Here is a 24,997-nt window from a genome sequence, read left to right on the forward strand (position 1 = left end):
AACAGCAGTTCTATGTTCTCGATTTGTAACAATGAGTTAGGCCCTATATGGACAACATTTAAAAATTCAATTAAGCAAATTGTTTTCTAAGAGGAAGCCCTGCAATATGGACTAACACTATTGCTCTGTTACCTATAGCCGATGGGGTGGTCAAAACTTGGTTCATGAGGGTCCAGTCCATGCTAGATTGCGAGAATAATCACTGGCAACTTGAATGGCTCGTTTCACTTTCCGTGTTTATGTTTTTCTCATATGTTTTTCCTAAATACTTGATAAGGATTCTGGTGTCATTGCCAAACACTGGACACTATTAATCTTGACAGAGAGGTTTATAGAGAAGCTGTGTTACCTTCCACAGGCCTCGTCAAATCTACTTGCCCACTCACTATGGAGAGTCAGATTTTATCAGGGTGAGCTATATTTAGGGCCTACTCGTGGAGAGCTGACAAACAGGGATTCTTTTCACTCACAAAATGAAGACTCCGTCTTATCACATTTATTCTGTGTTCAGAGACAGAGGTTAAAAGTCAGTTTACATGTACAATGTAATTTGATTTTTTTTTTTTTAGAGGATGAAAACAAAACAGAATTACTTGGTGATGTGCAAATGATAAATATGTTTGCTGAAACCCAATCTCCACAACTTATTAGTTTTAATTCACTATATAGTTTAATAAGTAAAACTGCATGTTAGTGGGAAGGTGTTTGGCCATTTCCATGGAAAACGTACTCTCTGTAAAATGACGGTGCACTACCACCTCATGCTTTATTAATATTTATTAAAAATGAATTCTTATAAATGAATTGCAAAAAAAATCCTACCCCAGCCCTGTTGGCAATACTAGTATTGAACTAAGAGGCAAGTCAGGTGTAATGTGTATCCTATATGTGGGGGAGATTCTGATTATGCATGGAGCAATCGTTTAGTATATTAAATCAAACCAAATAGGTTTTTTTGTACACCAGGAATGCTGAACTCTTATACTGGGAGGTGCTCTCATATGTGATAATGAAGAAAAGGGTGGCTCTGCAAAGATGACAAAATTAGACCCTTTTACGGGTCAAGTACATTAATTTAGGTCGAGAAGATTATTCAAGTTACTAGACCTACAGGTCTAGTAATATTTTAATTATTTTTTTAGGCCTGTTCCATATTAGTGGCATTCATTCATTCAGTGAAGTAGTGTGGCTCACTGGTTAGAGGCGGCAGACCCGAGAGCAGAGGACGGCCCGGGACCAGGGTTCGATTCCCGGCGCGGAAGGTTTCTGGACCAGGGTCAGCGGACTCGATAATTTTCTCGCCTCGGTGCCCACTCTGATCAGCGATCACACTCGGCAACTCTGGGCATTAGCTTGCCTCATCTTCACTAACGGCCCCACCAGACCGCCGGGGATGCCTGGTCTCACCCTGGAGATACCCATTAAGGGACCATCTCTCAGGGAAGCCAGGAAGGGTTTCGTAGCGGTCGAAGCGCCTTGGGACCCTCCGGGTAAGTAGTGCGCTATATAAATGCCTATACATACATACATACATACAGACCAAGAATGCACACTCATTCTGCCCTAGGAAAGGATATGCATGTGTTACAGGAAGGGAGCACCTCTGAACATGAGCATTTTTTAGTACATAGGGGCTCCATCCTTTGGTAGCAAAACAAAAGAAAGCAATGGTAATGCCTTTAGCGGATGCAATACAAAACTTCAGGAGAGCTTTCACATCATTGATGGTGTCAGATGCAGAGTGCGCAATCTACTTGCTTCCATGGAGGTCAGAGAATGAAGGACGGCTAACAGGCTGCTTGCGCTAGTAAAAACTTTTTTTTGGAGGAGAATAATACTCATGATCACAATCATGACACACTGAAGTGATAGCTAGTACAAGCAGTCACAAAACGCCTGCCTTCCTGTTGCCAGTTCTAGGACACCGACTGCCATTGGTACAAATGGATACAGTTCTCACCAGAACGGCCAAAACAATGTTCAGACCCAACACTCTATAGTATGGAGCGTGATCAGGAAAAAGGAATACTCCAGAGTACCTTCCTTGTAGAGCCCAATTGTAAACGAAACACCTTGCATGTATCAAACTTCATTTAAGTCTCTGGAAAGTAACGAGGAAAGGTTCAAACCATCATTGAGAGGGAAATAGAGGGCCTTCTAGGTCCCAAAACCTACTTGAGGGCTACTTGTGTTTATAAGAGGCTCCTGCTGAGTACATCTGCCATGTTCAAGACTTTAGTTTTATCAATGAACAGTCAGAAGCTTAAGTGTTCAGACCCTTCAAATGATCTGTGAGCAGAGATGTTAACTTCTCATCACTTTTTTCTTGAGAAGAGGTCCACCTCCAGAGGTGGACAAACGTCTCTTGCAGTACAGGACAGGAGATCTCAGACCTAAAGGACTGACTTACAGAGGTGTCCCTTTGTGTGCGAGTGGAACACTTTATGGTGAGAAAGGTCACATAGGAACTTTACTAACTAGTCAGAACATGATCCTTGAGGGAACTATCTCCTCTGCTCATCAAAGAGGTGTACTTGTCGTATGAGTCACTCATCATAAAGGAACGAGTTAGAAAGGTTTAGAACCGACAAGGACCCAAAGATAAGATGCAGGTTTCACCTTCCATTGAGCTGAACATTAAGGAGAGCTTTGACTGCGAGGTTCTGCTGCTCCATTGCTCTATTCAGGTGCAATGACATTCAGCAAGCAGTCCTACAATGCCATGAGTGCCCGCTCTTTTCTTGAATTTTGAGATTTATAAAGTACATAAAACCAAGAGGCATCGAAGCGCTGTAACCAGATAAGGCACCAGAAAGAAGGGCACAGCCCTGATAGGAATTATGCAGCCAAACAAACCAGGTAGTCACCCAGGCCAAAGAATTATAGAAATAGCCAGGTTTTCACCCACTTGTGGAAAGTGGCATAAGATTCCAGACTCCTAATCTTTTCAGGGAGAGAGTTACACAACATGGCAGCTCCCGCTGTGTAGGCTTGTTCCCACCCACCTCGCTTTTCGTAACCTCTAGACTGTCCCCTTTCTCTGTCCTACCGGCAGCAGTTTGCTGGGAGCATTCCCATTAAAGGCATCCGTGACATAACATGAGCCCTGTTGGTGAAGAAGAGCCTTATTTATCAGGCAAGGGCTTTGAGTCACCCGCTTTCTTATTGGCAACAATGGAGAGTCCTCAAGCCCTCCCTCATCGAGATGTGTTTCGGCAGCCCCATATTCAGCCGGGCAGCAGCATTTTGGATGACCTGAAGCTTATTTAGCGACTACTGATTAGCATTTAAATAGAGGGCATTACAGTAGTCATGACGAGATGTAATAAGTTCAATGACCACAGACACCCATATCTCCTCAGGGAGAAAGGGGAGAATCTCCGTCAACGTCTTAAGGATGCAAAAACAAGAACTCACCATTTCATTGACCTGGATGTTAAATGTCAAGGAATTATCAAGTTCACCCCAAAGTTTTTGCCACAGGAAGAGTATCACTGGTTTATGGCCACTAATGGTCATACTAGATTGAATTTTCTGCCCCAAAAACCATAATCTCAGTCTTCTCCCCATTCATTTTAAGCTGGTTCCTTCTAATCCAAATATTGACTTCGGCCATACAAGACCTGAACCAGTCTGCAACCTCTTCCCAATCATCAGAGATAGAAACAATGATTTAGGTGTTATCAGCATATGATGACAACTGGAAACGGAAGGAACGCACCAGCTTTGTTATGGGGCGGCAAAGGTTAAATAAGGAAGGACAGAGAAGAACTATGCGACACTCCGCAGGGAAGATGGAAAGGTTTGGTCCTAAAACCCCCGCAGGTGGCAGTCAATCAGTCAAATCATATCATTAGTAAAGCGCACTACTCACCCGTGAGGGTCCCAAGGCGCTGGGGTGGGGAATGCTGCTAATGCTCGAAAAGCCAGGTCTTGAGGAGTTTTCTGAAGGTCACCTCACCTCTCAACACCCCACTCGAGTGTGTATATGTGAGGCCCCGCTCTATCCGTCGGTACCTCGGCATAGCAGCTCGAGCTGCTGTGCCTAGGTACCGACGGATAGAGCGGCGCTGCTGCGCCGAGGTACCGACGGGTAGAGCGGGGCCTCACATATACACACTTGAGTTGGGTGTCGAGAGAGGTGAGGCTCATTTACAAACAAGCTATGATGTGAACAAACCATCACACTTGTTTCAATGAAGTTACAACTGAATACCAAGTATGTAATAAAGTTGTAGATAATAATTAGGGCTCCCGGTTTTATGGTGTTCATTTTTTTGCCATTTCCGTCTGTATTTATTTTTTGGGCATTTTTTCTGTATTTATCCACATTTATTTTTGCCACTCTCAGAAGACGACGCTACAGCTAGTATTTTTCCACATTTATTTAACTTAAAAACACAGTGAAAATAAAATGCCTTTCTACACTTGAAGTTGAAGACATTGAGTAAACTTAGTGCTGCACTGCTTCGATAATATACAAGAAATGCATTGCATGTCCCTCTCTTGCTCTGGATTAAAGTAAGTCCAGGCCCCCAAAAATGTGTTCTGGGTGACAACACCTTTACAGATGAGGTGCTGCAGGAGTGAGGGGGAACCAGGTTGGGACCTTAGTTCAACAGGTGAAGTGTCCTCTTGGGCAGATGTTTACACATTTTACCATGGACCTGAAAGTAATGGGGAGCTGATGAGGAGCCATTAGTGCTTGAGCCTTTGAACGTCTATATGAAAAGAGGTGGATGGAAGCTAAAAGCGGTTCTTTATGAGGCTCTGTGTTTGCCGTGCATTGAGTCCACTTGTTGGGCCCAATGTTTGCTGGCCAGATCAAAACTGCTGCTGCGTCCTATACCACTGGACGGGGGCTGCTCAGTCGCAGGATGTGCCATATACGTATAAACCACAGAGCAAGACGTGACTCATTATATGCTTGTCTTTCTGCAGATTACGTAGAGAACATGATATAACATAAGTTGTCAAGTCGGCAGCTGCCTCTATTGCAAAGTGTCATAAAGGAGCAGACTGGTGCGCCGCACAAGAACAAGCATTTGCAATGCATAAGGTCTCACATTTACGCAAGGTTAAGCTACTGGCAGTGTAATAAACAATGTCTTTCATTAATGTTTTAAAAACAAAAAATAGGCATGGTCATTTACAATACCAATAACTTAAACTCTCGTAAATGCGAGACCTAATGCTTGGCAAATGCTTGTTTTAAATGTATTTCTACTCCGTCCCTTTAGGCAGCGTGCGGTGTTATGCCCCGTTATGTGTGTGTTTGAGGGAGGGAGGGCAGATCCTCCCATCATTAATTAAAGTGTCACGTGAGATCTGCTCCCACAAATCACCACTTTATAGCCCATTTGGACAGGATTCCGTCGCCTACCTTCGTTTAGATCTTCGTTTTGAGCACAGTGTGTAGCCCTTAGCGCACCCAGAGGACTGTGGCTCAGGTTTTAAATGAGACCGCATTGACAAAAACAATCAGAACATAGCAGGCGCTTCAGCTGTGGACTACGTGCATGCTTGCATGTAAGGTAAGAATGTAAATGAGCTATCAGGAGCATGTGTAACCTAGAGCAAGTACAACTATACGGCCCCTAGTCATGTCCACACGGTTTGGAAAAATGCCAAGAATGCGCTTCTCTGGAAGCCAGGCTATCGGACTGAGAAGAAACCCCTGGGAGTCACTGGGATCCCCTCTCCGGCAGGAGCTTCATGGGAAATTGGATAGAGGAGGCGGTACTAGCCCCCCCTCCAGTAAGGTTAACCCAGGGCAGAGGGCAACTTCCGACCTAGAGGATGGGGGGCAAAACTCCCTCTCCCGAACAATCGGTGCAGAGCAGTGTGTCTGAGTGTGTGTGTGTGTGTAGGGGGGGAGGGTGGGGGGGGGGGGGAGGGGGTTGAGAACCCCAATAGAATTAATACATTGTTGTCAAGTTAAACTCGGTGCTAGAAAATGCATCTCTGTGGCTTGTGTTTGAGGTGTCTTTGAAGCATGGCAAGGGGTGGAAAGAAGAAAGCCTCACTCTCTGTGTCTCGATCGAGCCCAGAGGGACCTTTCTTCAACGGGAGGAAGAGCCTGGGATTCCCCGAACAGACCGAACCTTGTCTGCCTCTCATGACATCGAGTTCAGGAAGGTATGCCTGTCACTGGGAGTCCATTGCTGGAGGCGTGAATCTGCAGCTCCTGTATAAACAGCTGCTGGCACCCCCGCACCAGGGCCTGGTGGCAGCAGGCAAAATGGGCCGATGTCCGCTTTCTCAAGGCCCATGCTTTGTTCAGTGTTAGTTTATCAGAGCACCTGGGGGGCTTAGCTGTGATAAACCCCAAGAGTTAAATTTTTATTGGAGCCAGCTCGCACTTATCTTTGGAACTCAACGGGATGCAAACGCCCCTCCCCACCCTCGCACAGGCTGTGGACAGCCCATTGTCATTCTGACTGCAGATGATTATCACATTTAGAATGACAATGGGCCGTCTGACTTTAACATAACGTGCACTGCAAGTGAGTGTCTTTGAGGCGAGTGACTCACTTGGCGCCAGTAGATTGTAGCAGAGGACCTTAACGTGCGCCCAAGGTGTGCTTCCTGACTGCGGATTAGCACATGCGAGAAGGTGACCTCATTCATGAACAGTTTTACTCGTATTTTTCCGTTTCTAAATTTAAATACAGATAATGGAAAAATAGTTTTCTGTCTGTATTTATGTGTATAAATCCGTAAAAACGGAAAACCGGGAGCCCTAATAATAATGCAGTGACATTTGTAACACAAGGTCCTGAAGAAAGCCAGAGGAATACCCTTGCTCTATGGCTGAAACATGTTGACCACGTGGACAGTCAAAAGGTCATAACTGTCCCTCACTTTGGTTTTTACTTCGGGAGACTATCAATCTAGTATTGCATAGCAGTTCTGGAGTCTGATTTTATTTACACATTTCTCACTATATGCACTGCATTCTTTAAACATAAAACTCACAAAAATATTTTTCCCACCTTGCTTCTTTCTTCTTGCAAACCACAAGAGGATACAACTAAAGTCAGTGTCTTTCTCGATCAATCTAGAGCGAGCACTGCTTAGTTGTTTTTGGTAACACCCAGATGATGACACTGGGCACGCTTTTCGGTGCAATGATGGGATACCAAAAGATCCTAGAGTGGGCATGATTCTTCCTTCTTTTGATTTCATGCCTTACCTTTTTCCTTTTGATAGTTGCTTTCGCTAACTACATTGCCTTTGTTTCTACGTTCTCGTGAGTGTCCAGAGAGACTGAGGGCGTACATAGCAGTATAAAGATTATACTGTTTTCTTGTTTGAAAAAGACCACCACATTTTATGAGTATGTTGATTAATAGGTTTATGGGGATTTAAATGTGGAAGGTCTATAAATATTTTTCCCTTGGGCCCTCCTTTTGTGGATTTGGTGAAATATTGAGCCAGCTCCTGGTTGATGTGCTTCTCCAGGATTTTAGCTGGGACCAGCAGCAGGGAAATCGGACGGATATTTTTTAATTCTATGTCAGGACAGGAGGCTCCGATTATGCTTTCTCATTTCTTTAATGAAATGCTCAGCAGCCAATCAAAAAACAGAACTACAAATCCCATGAACACTTGGGAATGACCCTAGAGGAAACACTATATAAGGTCCATAAATCAGTCTTTCTTCCTCTTTCTTTGCTGCTCCGCAGCCAGTTAAGTCACTTTTACCTTGCTTGCATTTCTTTACTTGTTATTGCTCTGCTTTGGTTGTGTACACTTGCCTTATATTGCGCTGCTTGTGCTTTAGTGCGCGTCGCTTGTGTACTCTTGTTCGGTTTCATTGCCGATATTTTTTCTGCGTCCGTTGGCGACGTGTCTTCCTGGGAGCGTGTGTTCACCTCCCTGCGCCTGGCCGCGTCCTTGTGCCCGGTTGCTTTGGTGGAGTGGGAGCAGGGGTCGTCGGCTTCTTAGGAGAGCGCGAGCGCTCTCGAGCCGGTGTTTCAGCGGCAGCGACGTCGCGCATGCGCGTTGCTTGTTTCCGGTTTCTGGCTGTTCGCCTCACGCCGGTCGAGTGAAGGAACGCTTCTCACCAGCGCTCACGCCCACAGCCCTGAACTTTCGACCCCGTCTACGCCGGAGCACAGTGAAGTGTTTTGGCTGATAATTGTTGCATAGGCTCTGCCTAGAGTGGTTTTTGTTGGCAGGCTCTCTCCCTCCACGTTCTATAGTTTTTTCTGGAGTTTGGTATTTTTTCCAACCTCTCTCGGGCCTGCTTTGGGGTTATCACTCCCCCTTACTGGTATCTCTGATACTCAATATTTTCGTCAGTCATCTAGTGGGCATTCATTTTTGTACCTTGATACAATGTCTGAGTATTACGACGCAGATGATGACTGCTATTATGACGAGGAGGAGGATGACTCCATGGAGTATAACCTGGTCGAGGAACTGGACACGGGTGTCCAGTTTTCGGTGAACAAGGCCTTGGTTAGAGCCATAACCCCTCTAAAACGTCATCTCAATGACTATGCTGTTCAGCAAGGGTGGTTGCCGCCTTCTCAAAAGGCCGCGAAATCTCCTCACAACCCGCATAAATCGGACTTCCAAAGGCTGGCAAGGGCCTTGTCTTCCGACAAGCCCAAGACTTCTGCGTCACATACTGTGGATGAGTCGGACCAGGCTCAGGCCTCTTCCGAGCACGACTCTTCGCCTCCTAAGAAGCGTCTCCGCAAGGAGCGTTTCGTTGACGCTCCTGAGCGTCCCCTGCTCTTGAATTTTGAACCGGAGGATATCATCCATCCCAATTCCACGTCCTGGTTGCCAGCTCCGGCAGTGGCCGCATATCTTGAGGCGCATGTTCGCCATCCTTTCGAGGCCCCGGTCAGGGCTCGTCTGCGCTCTGAGTGTCCGAGACCGGACCTTGCGGACCACATTGCTGAAACCCCAGAGGTGGACCCCATGATGGTGACCTACCTCAAGAAGTACTCCAAGGACCCTAAGAAAGGTCTCGACCGCTCGTGGCGGTCCTGTCAAGACAAGTTAATGGACATGTTGGGCCCCCTCTCAAAGATCCTGGATTTGGGCTTCAAAGCAAAGGAGGCTTCAGCGACCGTCAATCCTGACGAACTCATTGAATGGGCTCAGAGAGCTGTCTGCATGTTTGGCAACGTGAACTGCGCCATTTCTGCTGAAAGGCGACGGTCTATTCTCCTCAAACTGGACCCGAAATTGGCCGAATTAGCTACGTCTGAAGCCGGTCCGGAGGCGCAGGGCCTTCTTTTCGGTCAACCCTTCCTCAAGGAATTGACTAAATTTGTTTCCGCCTTCAGCGGCATTGACAAGACGCAGGCATCTTTGCGCCGGGCCATGCGTCCGGTTTTCAGCAAGGCCGGACGACGGGGACGGTCGTTCGGCCGCGGGTTGCAGCAGCAGTCCCACAGAGGTTCTTCGCAGCAGCGCGGTGGTCAGTACGACTCCGGTTACTCCACCCGCGCAAACTTCTATCCTTCCCGGAAAGGAAAAGGCCAGTACGGCAAAGGAAGATCTGGTGGCCACCAGGGACAATATCAGGATTCCGGAGCTACAGGTGAGCCTAATTCAAGCATGCGATGTGATGCTGGGGGGCAGGATAAAGTTTTTTCTGAACAATTGGCGCTTGATCTCCAGCGATGCTTGGGTGCTGGACACCGTTCAAGGGTTCAAGATCGAGTTCTATCACCCAATTCATCAAACCCGTCTGCCGACCCCTATGCTTTTTTCAAGTCACTCTCAAGCTTGTATGTCGGAGGAGATAAAGGAGCTCCTCAGCAAGGGGGCGATTGTTCCAACAGTACGCCATCCTCAGGGCTTTGTCAGCTCAGTCTTTCTGGTAGAGAAAAAGGGAGGCGGATCTCGCCTGGTTCTCAACCTGAAAGACTTCAACAGCGGGGTTGTGTACAGGCATTTCAAGATGGAGGGCATCCATCTTCTGCGGGATCTCCTTCGGGAAGGGGATTGGATGGTCCGTCTGGACCTGAAAGATGCTTATTTGTCCATCCCGATATACAGTCCCTATCGCAGGTTCCTCCAGTTTCAATGGCTGGGTCAGTGGTACGAATATCAAGTTCTCCCGTTCGGCCTTTCGTCAGCACCGTGGTGCTTCACGAAATTGCTGAGGCCGGTTGTGGAGCATCTTCGTTCCAGGGGAGTCAGACTGATTATTTACCTGGACGACATTCTTTTTATGGCAGATTGTCCTCTCAAGCTCCTACAGCATCTGGAGTGGTCCATCACCCTTTTACAATCTCTGGGTTTTCTAGTCAATGTTCCCAAATCGGTTTTGGTTCCCGCTCAGTCTATCGATTTTCTGCGTTTTCGGATAGATTCGTTGACTTGTCAACTACTCTTACCCAACCAGAAACTCCGTTACATCAGGAGAGAGTTGACGTCTGTTATTTCCAGACAGACTGTGTCGTTGAGGTCGTTGGCGCGTGTAGTGGGCCTTCTGGCGTCCTCCATTCAGGCGATCTTCCCGGGTCCCTTACATTACCGGGCGATGCAACGCTTGAAAATCCAGCATCTCCGGAAAGGTCTCCGATATTCAGATCAAATTCCTCTTTCGGAGGAAGTGCGGATGGAGATGCAATGGTGGCTGGACCACATGGAGGCCTGGAACGGTCGAGCCCTGTTCGGGTCTTCTCCGGAACTGGTGATCGAATCGGATGCCAGTCAATGGGGCTGGGGAGCCCGTTGCGGGTCCATCTCGACGGGGGGTCGTTGGTCACCCCAGGAATTATCTCTCCATATCAATTGCCTGGAACTCCTGGCGGGTTCCTTTGCGATTCGGTGTTTTTCCCCCCTGCAGGCGAATTGTTGCATTCTTCTCCGAATGGACAACGTATCTGCAGTCCGCTATGTGAACAAGCTGGGCGGGACACGGTCCAAGATTTTAGCGGAGATTGCCAAAGATTTTTGGCATTTTTGCCTTCACCGGAAGATCACCGTTATTGCCGAGTATCTTCCGGGCCGCAACAATCAGGTAGCGGACTGGCACTCCCGTCATCTTCGGGACTACAGCGACTGGAGACTTCACCTTCGAGTCTTCCGCACCATTCTTCATCAATGGGGCCAGTGTCACCTAGACCTTTTTGCATCTCGCCTCAATACGCAGCTTCCCCAGTTTTACAGCTGGAGACCGGACCCATCAGCTCTGGCCGCGGATGCTTTTCTCCAACAGTGGCCCTCGACTCTTTGCTATGCATTTCCCCCGTTTATGATGCTTCCCAGAGTCCTGGCTTACACCAAACGCTTTCGAGCGGAGCTGATTCTGATTGCTCCCTTGTGGAAAGCTCAGGCATGGTTCCCGGTTCTCCTGGAAATGTGCTGCGCGCCTCCTCTCCTTCTTCCCCAGAAGCGGAATCTGTTGCAGGATCCTCTCGGATATCCGCATCCCCTCATTCTCGCCGGCACTCTCCAGTTACTAGCGTGGCGAATTTCGGGGATCGTTGGTCGGTCCCAGGCATTTCTAGCGAAGCTGCCAACTTCATCAGTAACGCCTGGTCTCCCAATACCCACAAGCGGTATCGAGGAGCATGGAAACGCTGGAGTGATTGGTGTGTTCAACGGAAGGTTGATCCCGTTTCGGCGGACATCAGTCTAGTCATAAATTTCTTGACTTCCTTGGCCACGTCTGGTCTTGCATACCGGACTGTTAAAGGTTTTCGGTCGGCCATTTCGGCGGGTCATATCCACGTGGATGGTAAACCTGTTGGGGAACATCATTTGCTTTCCAAACTGTTGAAAGGAATTCGCCTTGCGAAACCTCCCACACCGAAGTACGTGTCTTTGTGGGATGTTTCGATTGTCCTGAGATACTTGGAGGCCTGGCCGTCTAATCTTCTATTGTCCCGGAAACAGTTGTCTGCAAAACTAACAATGTTATTATGCTTAGTTTCTTGCAAACGTGTTTCGGATATTCGGGCTTTAGACCTGGCGGGCCGCTCCTTCACTCCCGAAGGTGTTACTTTCACTCTCTCTAGAAGGACTAAAACCAACACCTCATCCATAAAGTATCCTTCCTTCCCGGATCACCCCAATCTGTATGTTGAACAATGTTTGAAGGATTACGAGGTGAGTACCGCTTCTTTGCGCGCAGATATGCAAGGTCAGCTGTTGATCGCTTTGCAGAAGCCTTTTCGTCCTGTAGCACCAGCTACCTTAGCTCGCTGGGTGCGCTGGCTTATGTCCGAGGCGGGCATTGATGTTTCTGTGTTTGGGGCGCATTCTGCTAGGGGAGCAATGGCCTCCAAAGCCTTCTCCATGGGTGTAACTTTGTTTGACATCATGAAGGCTGCAGACTGGTCTTCGGACTCTGTTTTCAAGCAATTCTATTATAAACCTATTGTTAGTGTTGCCTCTGTAGTAGTAGACGAGCTTTGAACAAGCATAATCGGAGCCTCCTGTCCTGACATAGAATTCAAAATTTGCAAACATTTGTGACAAGAATTTTCAATTCTATTAAGGACAAGGAGGCGAGGATTATCCCACCCGGATTGTACTTATTTGGTATTATCATGTACTGTATAAAATTGCATACTGTTACAGTTGTGAAATTTTCTGTTTTTTCCCTCCCCTGTATATCTTATTCTCTCGATGTTGGGATATTAAGGCTCTGTCTCTGTTTCAGGTTCTGACCAGAAGTGATATGGTTGATACGCCTCGTGAGCCTCCTCTGTCTCCTTGCGCACGGATCCCGGATACTTCCATCTTTGTCTACAAGATCCTGTGGATTTCGGCGGCTTGCTTGGAGCTGATGCTGTTACTTTACCTTGGATTGTTTTTTGATGTCGAACTTATTACCCAAAGAAAGAGGAAGAAAGACTGATTTATGGACCTTATATAGTGTTTCCTCTAGGGTCATTCCCAAGTGTTCATGGGATTTGTAGTTCTGTTTTTAGGTTTCGAACCTGGCGAGGGGCACGAAGTGCCCCTCCCAGTTTGAAAACTATTGTCTTCAGTAGGGATGTCGGCCCCGCCTCTGCCTCTCATTGGCTAGCTCCATAAATGGAGGATAGCCATTGGGAGGCAGAGGCTGTCAATCGCGCTTTCTCTCGAAAACGCGATTCGGGGGCGTTTCTGGTGCTTTTTTTAAGCCCCGCCCCTTTGTCCCGGGCCGCGCTGCCATTGGCTGCCGGCCCGGGACACCCCCGTGACGTCATTCCCGGGCCGCGCTCTGATTGGCTGGCCGGCCCGGGACCTGACTTGTTTTTAAATTGCCTCGCGATTGAATTATGGGTTTTAAAATAAGGTGATAAAGTAACGAAATATCAAAATGTTAGATAACACTTGGGGCGTCTTCACCTCACACATGCAGCACTGGTATGTTGCCACGGATCCCTAACTTGAAAAGTCTAACGGGGGCTATGAACCGCTAGAGTCGCTTGGAGACGGTGGGGTACGGCGGCTGAATGCCTGTGCTGGAGTATGTCTATGCTATTGTAGTAACTGTGCGTCCGCCGTTCGTCTAGTGACTGGTCTGGCAGCGCTGCGAGCTGTGACAGGGGCGGGCGGGCGTTCGGCTCTCGGGCGTTCGGCTGTCGGTGTCTGGTTTCTCCCCTCCCTCCAGTGCTGCAGCTTGGCAGCTGGTTGCTAGGATGACGTCATCGCTTCCGCCCCACTTCCTCTCCTCGGCGGTGAGAATCCAACATGGACTGAGGCTGCAGCCATGGGGTTCGGACAGGGCCACCGCCAGCCTCCCTCCCAGCTCCCCACTCGGCGCCTGTAAGCGGGAGCTTGCCGCAGAGGCGCTCTGACACGGCCGAGCTGCGCAGCTCTCTCTGGGACGGCCCTTCTTTTGCAGTTACACCTTGGTTTTCGTTTACTTTGAGACAACCCCCCCTCGACTTATCGCGGATAACTATTGAAACATAATAAAAAGTTGAGGAAGGTCCGAGAATGTGACCAAGAAGATGTGGAGCGCGGAGCCGCAGGGCGCTGCTGCGGGCCGCCACTGAGGAGGAAAATGAACGAGGAAGAACAACCGGACGAGTGAGTTGGGGGCTCAGGCAGGAATGGGTTGTGTGTTATGGGTGGGGGTAGGTGGTTGGTGCATGGGATTTCAGCCTGAGGGGCTCACGCGAGCTGCTGCACGCCCCCCTGCAGCCGTGTTTACTTCTGCAGGGCTCGCGCTGGCGGCCACACGTCAGTTGCTACCCAGGACTTAACGGGGTTGCCCCGGTCTCGGCAGGGACACCCTCCCCTGGCACGGACCATTTGGGGGGGTGCTTTAGATTTTAGGTGTCAACAGCGTTCCCTTACACTTTGGCGTTTCTGAGCCTTCCCCGCCCCCCCTGCATTGTCGAGCCTGCGGCGGCCGAGGCTCGGGACATCCCCCCCCCGCGTTAAATGGAAGCGCAAGCGTTGGCCATTTTTTTCCTAGAGTCGTCTTCATTTGCATACAGCGTTTTCCATTCATAAAAAAAAGAGCTGGCGTGCGCCGGTGTGAGGCAGGAGGGTGCGCTCTGTGGAGGAGTCCGCGGTCTGGCCCAGCCGTTGGGCAGAGAGGCCCGGCTAGGTGAGGGGGAGTTGCCAGCCGCTTATAGTATGAGCAGATGGCCTCTCTTCCTGCGCGCTCCGTCTCTTGGTAGGCAGGGTGAGGCCTCCTAGTAGCTGCTGCGTGGGCCGCCTCGCTCTGAGCAGTCCTTGGAAATGTACTCGTTCACAATGCCCTTTAAAGCTCATAGGACGAGAACTGACCACTCTGCTTCCACGCGAGCCCTCCAGCTTTCGCTGTGCCCCATGTTCCTTCTTAGTGAGATTTGGATCGCCATGAAATCCCTTTATGTCAGTCTAAAGTGGGGCAGTCGGGTTTAACTCCTATGTACTTTGTTTTTTCTAGATTCTTACACTTTGAGAACGAGCTGTATTGCTGGACTTTCTGTTAAAAATCACAAAACTTTACATTGGTTTCTCAGAGTTTTAAACTGCTGCTCGGCCTTGGGTCTGTTGCTCTTAAAGTGTCCGACGTATTTAAAGCTGCAATATGCTTTTAATGCACATGTTAAGGTAAACAAAATTAAGAAAGTTATTTTAAAAGCTATAAAAGTAGCAACATTAAAGTCTCTGTAGTTTAGTACAAAGTGAGTGTGAAATGTGTATTGCTGAGAGAACTTTTCATGCATATTGTGCCATCCTCCTCATAGAACGTTAGAAAGTGAATTTCAATCCCCAAGTAAAGTGCATTGAGGAAACTGATTTCTGAACTATTGGGAGAGCAAAGCAATAAGTAAACAGTCATGCATTCCAGTCTTCCTTGAGGAGGGGGGGAGTCCTAATGGTAATATAACATGACGATCTATGTGGAACTATCAAATCCTCAGTAGCGTTATTAAAGCTACCATTTTCTTTAAATACTATGGAAGAACTCAACCAAAGGTTATGTCGATACAGTAGCTCCAGGTTACACATAGAGCTCCCTGATGGGTGCATTAATCAACCAGGCTACATCACCGGCTTTTCTGGGTATGTTCTACTAATTAATGCATTACGGCTTACTTCAAGTGTCCTTTAACAGTGTTATCAGAGGTGGGATCGCAAAGGTAAAAACAGAGGCTGCCCCAGGTAATTTTCACTGGCGACCTCTGAGTGACCTCTTAAAGCTGTGTGGGTGTGGGTGTGGCTCTGGGTGTGTGTGTGGCTCTGGGTGTGTGGGTGTGTGTGTGGCTCTGGGTGTGTGGGTGTGTGTGGCTCTGGGTGTGTGGGGCTCTGGGTGTGTGGGGGTGTGTGTGGCTCTGGGTGTGTGTGTGTGGTAGTAATTGCTGTCTGATGAGCTCGTCCAGTAGAGTACAATAGGTATTACATTTGCGAGAGATTAAGCTGTTGGCAATGTAAATGACAATGCCATTTATCTGTTTTCAAAACCAACACATAAATACAAATTTTGTCATTTACAATGCCAATAGCTCTAACTTTTGCAAAGGCGAAACCGTTGCATTGTAAATGCTTGTTTTATTGGCTGCTGAGCATTTCATTAAAGAAATGAGAAAGCATAATCCTCGCCTCCTTGTCCTTAATAGAATTGAAAATTCTTGTCACGAATGCTTGCAAATTTTGAAATCACTCGAATCCCCATTAGGTTTTTTCTCAAGGGGATGACTATCACCTCCCTTGCGGTACTGGGGGAACACACCAGACTTCAGGATCTGGGCATAAACTTTCTCCAGTACCTTGGGCGGACAGGGGTCGTCCAGAGGTCTCAAAGTGATTTGCCCTGAAAGGATTTTGATTTTGCAAGGGTGAAAACCTGACCATGCTATGTAGGGCAAGCATAACAGCGAGTACTTTATTCAACCAACCTTTGCTCTCTCCCTTATATGCTAAAGAATAAACTATTTTAATTCCAATTATATTTTTGTTTTCAAGTGCTTCTAGTAGGGCACATAAGGATCATAAGAACAATGCTACTAAGGATAGGTCAGGCAGCTTAAGAGTCAACTACTGGCCCTTCGACTTACTATCGTTTTTTGGGGGCACTCACAGGGATAAAGTAAACTTTATTTGACGAATTCTATGGGGATGTCGTTAGGTTGGTTACTTCAGGCTCAACAGTAATATACCCTCTAAAATGATGTAAGCTATCTCCCAACACACCCAAACAACCATTTAAATATTTACATTCATTCGTATTGATACAAAACGTTATACATAGCAAACAATCTAAACAGCCTCACCCTGTTTGTGTGCAACTTGTGCTTGCACTTGTTAATGGCAGAGCTGGCAATAGTGTGCACCCACTCCTGTAAAAGCAACCAGATTACTTATGGACTTCAGATTAAATCTTAGTGTGTGAAACAATAATACTTTCCACGACATACCTTCCACGGAGGGTGAGAAAACGATGAGGTTGTCGTATAGGAATTCACCATATTTAATTAGCGTCAGGCCGGGGTCATCAGCTGTTCTGAAGGACAGGTCGAATCCCCGATCTACAAAGAATGAAAGACAATGAACCCATAACCAGTGTGTAGCGTGAGGCTCATACCCAGGGGTTTATCATTCTTATTAGATGCCTAATTATCTAAATAAATAGGCCACTAAGATTTATGTTTAACTTGCAAACTGCTGCTTTACAAAATGGTTACCTAACTATCAACCCCATGCGAAAATACATCCATGATTTACCATGCTACATTGCGCCTCCACGTGCAATCTATGGGCTGCATTCTGGCGGGCATCACATCGGGGTTTAATTCAAAGAACATTAATACCACTTGCAAGACAAATTGAGCAAGAAGGGAAAACTTCGCTTCCAGAGTAAACTCCTACAAGATTCCACGGAGCAGTGTCTCCCTGGATAATAAATATTCGAGAAACCTCAAATAAACCATTGCATTCTCAAGGGCGCTCTCAATAACCAAACTCAAAAGTCACTGAATCACACTCACAAAAGACATCTTTCATGAACAAACAGCTAGATTGCTTCCTACAATAACATATTAGTGGGAAATAAATGTTCCTTTGCGTCACATCAAAAACAAGTGCATCACGGACTCTTAGAAAGTCTCACCACCCACAATTGGGCCCTTGTCATTTTTTCACCACAAAAGATTCAACAGCCTGATGAGAATCCAGTCAGACAAAGCCTTCCTAAGGAAGAAACGCCAAGCCAGATTTAGCTTCGACTAAGAAGACCCTTTCACAGAAGACGTTCTGTACCTCCACTCTCAGAAGCCAAAGGAATTTAGAGACAGACTCGCTGAAACACACCATCCAAGTACAAGAGGCAATCCAAGCACGCCTAATGTCCCATGGCCAGTTGTTAAGTGCGTGACATAACTTACTCACTGACCAAAGAGTTGTTTAATACTTTTATCAGTGTAGGCCAGTCCACAACTAATTTGTGTGCATAATTACTAGTCCCTTCCCTGGATACTATCCCATTTCCACAGCTTATGAAGCAGGCTAAGTCCGCGATTCATACCATAACGTGGAAATCAAGATTGGGTGTTGGTCTGAGGGGGGTGGTTGCAGATCAGGCATCATCGGAAGCTATAAACCCCAATTTGTGATACTATGCACTGTTTGCAGAGTCGCCTAACCCACATTTCATTATTACACAGCATAGAAGTTGAACTTTCACTAGTTTGTCTGGTTCACTACAACGCTTGGGTGCCAAAAAAGGATTACGAGGAATTGCAACATGGTGCATCTTGGAGACCTTCTCTACTGTATCCCCAGCCATACCTGCAAACTGTATGCAAGCACTTCAACCCAAATCAATTACAAACTATAGTGGCGAGATATTCAAAGTGCTGGCACCTCCACTTTTGATTATCTTTCGACTGATCTATCCAACTTGCACTCTATCAAAAAAGGTCTCTGTGCTAACCTCTTTTAAGTGAGATTTCGAGTCACCACAACTTCAGAACGACACTCGATTCAACAGGTCGGACCTAGAAATCCACGCCCAAGCTGTCAAACATTACTATTCTAGAATAGACGCTGCAGAGTTTGACAATCAACACCTGCATTTTCAGTATTCGGCCTGAGTTCAGCAAAATCGAGGATCACTGGCAGACACGCAAGCACCAGAAGTAGCAAGAACTTGTTTCGGCACTTTACTATGGTAATTAGATGCAACAATACATGGCGCCGGTGTCAAATCCCGTTTCTACTAGGCAAACAGAATACCTACGTAACAGGCTTCACAGATTTAGCTGACCTTCCTTCAAAAATTATATTAGTGAAACTCCACCAGTTGAGACGCGTGTTCAGTCAGCTAAAAACAGACGGACCAAGACAAGAGTTCCGTTTGGCGCAGGCACAGCCCTGTCTTACTCAATGCCCCAATAGACTCCCCACTGCAGACTTTCCTTGAGACTTGATTTTCGAGGGAAACCCACAACACTGTGGCAACTTTGAGACAGGACTATCTAATCAACGCTTGCTTTCTGATAAACCAATCGACCAATATTGCAGGGCACGCATATCCACCCAGGGGCGTAACTTCCATTTGTGCGAGAGGTGCAGAAGTCCCCGGGCCTATTGAACCTCCGTTATTGCTGTATTTCAAAGTTCAAACAGCGTCCAGGAAGCACCTTTCCTTGCTAGCACGTGTGCCCAAGACAGACACACGGGATACGTTATTGTAACCGACCTTGAAATAAAAGTGGTTTTAAAAACAGGTTCACGGGACCCACTTTAGGCTCGAACCTGTGCTATTAGTGTTCCGATAACCCCTCCCAACTCTGCAGACCCACTCCCCTCACCCTGCAGGCTCCTGAAGAAGAGTGAGTGCGAGTCTCGCAGACTACCGCTCTCCAGCAGCACCAGGGTCCTGCCTCCAGCCAATGCTCCGCTGAGCGAGCACAGCAGCAGCACCCACAACCGGCCAAGCAGCTCCATTTCCAGCAGGGCAGGGGCTCGTCACCGCTCCGGGAACAGGAAGAGGATCAGAAAAAGCGAGGACCAATCATTGCCTACAGGCAGGCGGAAGTGGGGTCTGTCCAATGATCAGTAACCACCCCTGACAGTAGGAAACAAACCCTGCTACCCAATCAACTTAACGAACACGTCAGACGTCAGCAGGAGACCGTGCACGCTGTCCGATGACACGATGAAAGCGACGAGTTGGAGCAAATTCGTTTTCCAATCACCACTCGCTGGAGCAGTGCATTTCGGTAAAGAAAAATAATACCAAATCAGCGCTCGGCACGCTCGAAGAAAACGTATGACAAGCAGCAGCAGCCAATCACTTCTTCAACGTAGCTGGGATTGGTGGGACCAATAATTGCTGTAGTTCTCAACCGCGAACACTCAAGGCAAGTACATGTAAAAACAAGCATTGGCAAAGCCAATAGGTTTCCCCTTCGTCTACTCGTGAAATATTGCCTATGCAAGATCTGTTGGCTTTGTCAATGCTCCTTTACAGAGCTGCCAAGGTTTCAGATTGCTATGTGTGACATTTTTTATATTTTCAGTGTAATTAAGAGTGAAATTTGAACCACTATGAGTGACACTTTTCTCGCCGAGAAAAATCAAGCAGTAATGACGAGGGAAATTCATAAACATAAGAAATTACATCCATTTGAGCAACAAGAAATTCTAAGAAAATAAAAATGCTCCAAATCACAGAAATGAAAGGGCACTAACATTGTGCCCTTGTAAACTGATCGTAGTCATAGCTGCCAAGGATTCAGATTGCTATGTGTGACATTTTAATAATTTTAGAGTAATTATGAGTGACATTTCAATGACTATGAGTGACACTGTCTCATGAGCAAAATTAAGCAATGAAGAGGAGGGAAACAATAATATCAGAAATTGCACACATTTGAGGAACGAGAAACTAAGTTAACTGCTGCAAAACGTAAGAAATATAAACAACTTCCATTGATCAGACTCTAGCTAAAATTATAGAAATTAGATAAAGCAGCTTGGAAGTGGTTGAAAATGTCATTATAATCAGCTGAGTGACTCAGTCTCACTCAGCAGCCACCAGTGACCTGAGCTATAACGAAACTGAAAAACAAAGCAGAGACGTACTGTGTGAGTGACAGGGGCATAGGCAAACTCAGAATAAGACTAGAATGGAGTGCATTTGCTAGTGGGTGTCTGGGTAGGCACGTGATTGAGATGAGCCACACTTCACACATAGAACTGGGTACGCTCTCAGGTATGTTTGTACTGTCTGTTTTTATTAGTTTAAATGGTTAAAGTTCTCTGTAGTTTAAAATACCCTAATAAATCGATAAATGGCATTTATTTGAACGTCGTGAATAAACACGGCACAGTTTGTTCTATTTAATAAGAAGCTAGTGGGGTTTGATGTGCTGTGCTAGCTGCCCTGACCCGGGCAGACTGAGTGTTTCTGAATAAGTGAAAGATCCGCCGTGGCCTTCATGTGCTGCTTCTTATCTCTTTTCCTCTACTTGTGAGGAAGAGTGACGCTCTGAACAAACAAGGAGGCCCAATGAGGGAGTGGGTGGGGGGCTCCTTTACCAAGCAATAAAAAAACCTTTCCAGTCGCTTCAGAGCCCCGCGACCTCTCCCAAGGCTTCACCGAGGAGAGATAACCGAGGTACGGTGGAAGGGAGCTGCACGTGGGGGCTCAGCCAGCATCTCAATTTCGCGCACTCAGGCTCTCTCTCCCACTGACCACGACCAGTCGTACATATGGCAATAGCAAAATTTCACTAACCTCACAGAAGAAGGGCCCTCCACCTCCAGTCTGTCCAGTCTGTCCAGGCGGCCCCGGTGTCACTGACTTCACTCTGCGACGATCGGCTACAGTAAGATATTTCATGATTCAAAGGGGGCGGTAATAACAATAGCTAGCACGTGGTGCCGGAGCAGATTAAAGCCGGCGGACGGTGCCGTAGTTATAGACAGCACTACCTCTAAAGATGATGACATGCTGCGCCGCTGGCAAACTATCCAGCCGCATCGAGCGCCCAAAATAAACTGCGCGCGCTTCTGCAGTGACGTCTCACCGTGATGACATCAGCCTGCCAGTAAGAGCCGAGCTGGGGCAGTTACATTCAACCAGGATACATTGTACTAAAGCTGCGTTAGCTCAGCTGAATTCCAAGCCTGCTGGAGCTGCCACAGACTCTGTTTTAATCAGGCTTGACAGTCAGGCTTTACAGTGACAACCTCAAGTACTGATAATGCACTTAGCTTTTAAATACGCTTATTTGCGTGACAATCCTTTAACATGCAGTAATGCGGAAACGTAACTAAAAATGCGTTAGTGTCACACCGGATGTGTGACACTTGGCAGGGCTGCGTAGTTTTTTGGAGGCATATACAGTGCATCATTGGTACAGTCACGTGCTATCAACAGGGACATTTAACCTCTCCTGTGCGAAATCACTGTGGTAGCGTTCATTTTATAATAAATACTTCTGTCTATAGTAAAGTCACAACACTACACTGGTGCACCTAGTTGGGAGGGGAAAATAATAATGCAGGTGCCGATGTGCTTGAGAACAGTGTCTATGTCTGTTATACTCACTGGCTCATCCAGTTTTGAAGTTAATCTGCCCCCAGTCACGACGCTGGTGAGGAGCTCTGAATGCAAAACTGGTAACGGTGGCACAGCTCTGTCAATGTGAGAAGCGCCTGCCCTAAACACCACCAGCTCAGCCTCTCCCGGACTTAGTGCAGAGTTCTAGAATTGCCAGGCGTGTCGAGAGCAACACTTAGTGAGGGCCCGGGCAGGGGTACAGGCTGATGGAGGAAATAAGAATCGGAAATAAAGTACCCAATACTACACTACCCGCTCAAAACTTTAACAACAATCTATACACGGCAGCTGCGAAGAAGTGTTTACAAAGATATAATTGCTAATTACAGTTTAGTTAATAGCTTACCTGCTCTCTCAGGCACTTAATCATTATTCATGATTGTCACTGGGCAGCTGAGCCCCGCTGCAGCCCGGTAGGCTTGCTCCCATTTGAATGACATATTACCGCCACCGATGTGCCATCAGTCATGCTACAACCAGTGAGCACAGCAGCTTGCTGCGCCCACTCCCACTGCTACTGGCCCCCTGGTGCTGCCTCAGTGACCCTGACTCGTGAGCCAGCCTCTCTGGCCCTGTCTTTGGCTGACTGGTGCAGGTGTGATTGCCGCATCTTGCCTAACGACTCCCTCCGCAGCAAACACCGACCAGGGCATGATGGTGTGGTTCAGCCTGTTTCATAAATAACCATTGCACAACTTTGTCATGCTGAGAGCAGCGCTGCCATTGCATGCAGCCTGCCACGAGTTTAATTGAACTGTAGCCGCCCGCACTTCTTAGTTTGTGCCCCTGCGATCATCACACCAATGTTGATGGCAGCCTTAAAAGACTCAACTCAACTGAGTGACTACTCAAGTCACTCGATGCTGGCCACCTCCCGCCGGTCCAACGCGGGTTTTATTGGGCAGACAGTGGCGAACCACTACCAGGACTCGCTGACTCTTGAATTCTATTACAGGGCCGGAGGCTTCAGATTATGCTTCTCAATCTTTACTGCAATTAACACAGCAGCCAATGAAAATGAATATTTTCATAAATAACAGTGAAACAAACTACATTTCCCATGAGTACACATGAGTATAGGCACGCCCCCATAGTCCATAAGAACCCCTTGCGTGCTCCCATCATCCTCTTTCTTTGCTGCTCACAGCAAGAGTTAAGAGCACCTATTTACTGGTCCCCTCACTCTGCTTTAGCATGGGGTTATATCTATTGGTTTTGACAGATTTTGATATGGCATTTTAATGTATTCATTTTGTATAACATTGTTGGATCATTGAATGTTTATTTGACTTGCTAGCATTTATTCAGCTTACTTGTGCAATTTGGGCTTTCGATCCGAAGCGCTCAGGGACTCGGGGCCTGGCGTCGCTAGGTTTTCGCCGGCTTCCGACGCCTACTCCCGATCATGCGCTTCGAGCGCTTATTTCCGCGGTCTCTGACCGGCAGGGAGCCGGTCGCATTCCTCAGAGGAGCCCGTTCCCGGTAGCGCTTCGCGCGCGTTGAGGCTTCCCTGATACGCCCCTCGCATACAGGCCGGGTGGCTCACGGCCGACGCGCGCGCCCAAACACTGACAAATTTTGGGCTGTTTTTTAGTAGGATTTGGACGCGTTTGGGCTGCGCGCCTTGGCGCGATCCCCAAGCAGGCACGGGACGCATTTTCCATGCGTCCCACACACCGGCAGGTTCCCTGTTAGATCGCCTTTGGCATTTGGCATAAGGTTGTAAAATAAAAGGCCTTTGGGATGAGCACACGCTCCTGGGAATAATTGGCCAGGTCTCTGACCTTATTGAGTACAGCTTTGCTGAGGGGGTTTAGGTAACGTTCCGAGTGTGTCAGTGTGCAGTGTGCAGTGGGCTGACCCCCCCATTATCCCTCCTGAGTAGGGCACAGCAAGGATCTGTCCCTGGTATTAAGTACTACAAGCATTACAAGATGGAAGAGTGGGCTCAGGACCCTGAGGACTACTATGGTGGAGAGGAGGAAGTTGGTGAGAGTCAGCAGGAGGCTGTTTTGGAGGACAACATTGCTGAAGCCTTAGATGCTTCAGTCCAGGCTTCGGTGAACAAGGCCATGGAGACCAAAGTTCCTCAAACGGCGCAGCAGGCACTAGCTGTAGCCCTTTGACCTATCAGAAAACAGTTAGAAGGGTTTGCCAAGCGGCATGGGTATGATAAACCAAAGAAACAGAAGAAGGAGCAAGCCCCTTCCACAGCCACTACTTCAAAGTCCCAAGATCAGTGGCCTCATTCGCAAACTCTAGCATCTTTGCCAGCGTCAGGTACAGCGGAGCACGCTTATGCAGGTGGAAAGGCGAAAGGGAAGCGCCCGGCTCAGGTGGATACTGACACTACAACCACCAACACGGACACAGACACTGACACTTCGGAGGAACCCCCTCCCCAGAAAAAGGCCAAAGTGGCCCCTAAGGCTACGGAGGGCAAGGTCAACACACCTTTCACATTTGATCCGTCAGACATTATGCCTGCATGATAATTTGCGGAAGAGCTTCTCTAGAGAAGTCCGCAATCGGTTGAAATCTGAATGTTCCCGTCCGGAACTGCCAGACAATGTGGCAGAAACTCCAGAAATTGATGCCAGCATGCTGACCTTCCTGAAAAAGTTCTCGAAGGACCCCAAGCGAGGGTGCCAAGATAAAATGCTGGACGTCGTAGGTCCCTTAGCAAAGATACTAGAAATGGCTCTGGCGGCCAAAGAAGGTACGACACCAGTCGACCCGGACATTTTAGCAGGCTGGACTCAACGCGCAATCTGCCTCATAGGTAACGCAAACTGTGCGATTTCCGCAGAGAGACGCAAGTCATTGCTCCTTAGAATGGACAGCAACTGGTGGAACTGGCCGAGGCAGAACCAAGCCCCCTGGCGGATGGTCACTTGTTCGGAGACCGATTTGTCAAAGATGTGTCCAAATATGTTGGAACATTCACGGCTTTGGACAAAGCTCAGAGCGGGATCAAACGAGCCCTTACACAGGGTATTTTCAACAGGGCCGGGC

The 24,997-nt window shown here is 47.6% G+C and overlaps 1 protein-coding gene across 1 annotated transcript in view; it reads right to left on the reverse strand.

The window, feature by feature from the left end:
- The window catches only part of DDOST (dolichyl-diphosphooligosaccharide--protein glycosyltransferase non-catalytic subunit), a 58,545-nt gene extending 39,027 nt beyond the window's left edge, over positions 1-19,518 (reverse strand). Inside the window, exons 1-2 of the mRNA XM_086921623.1 lie at positions 19,224-19,518; positions 16,830-16,940 (exon numbers count right to left, since the gene is read on the reverse strand). Of these exons, the coding sequence (XP_086777749.1) occupies positions 16,830-16,940; positions 19,224-19,359 (247 nt within the window). The 5' untranslated portion in view covers positions 19,360-19,518. The remainder of the gene's footprint in view (positions 1-16,829; positions 16,941-19,223) is intronic.
- Between the last annotated feature and the right edge of the window lie 5,479 nt (positions 19,519-24,997).

This window comes from Lissotriton vulgaris, chromosome 5, assembly GCF_964263255.1.
Source record: "Lissotriton vulgaris chromosome 5, aLisVul1.2, whole genome shotgun sequence".
NCBI lineage: Eukaryota > Metazoa > Chordata > Amphibia > Caudata > Salamandridae > Lissotriton > Lissotriton vulgaris.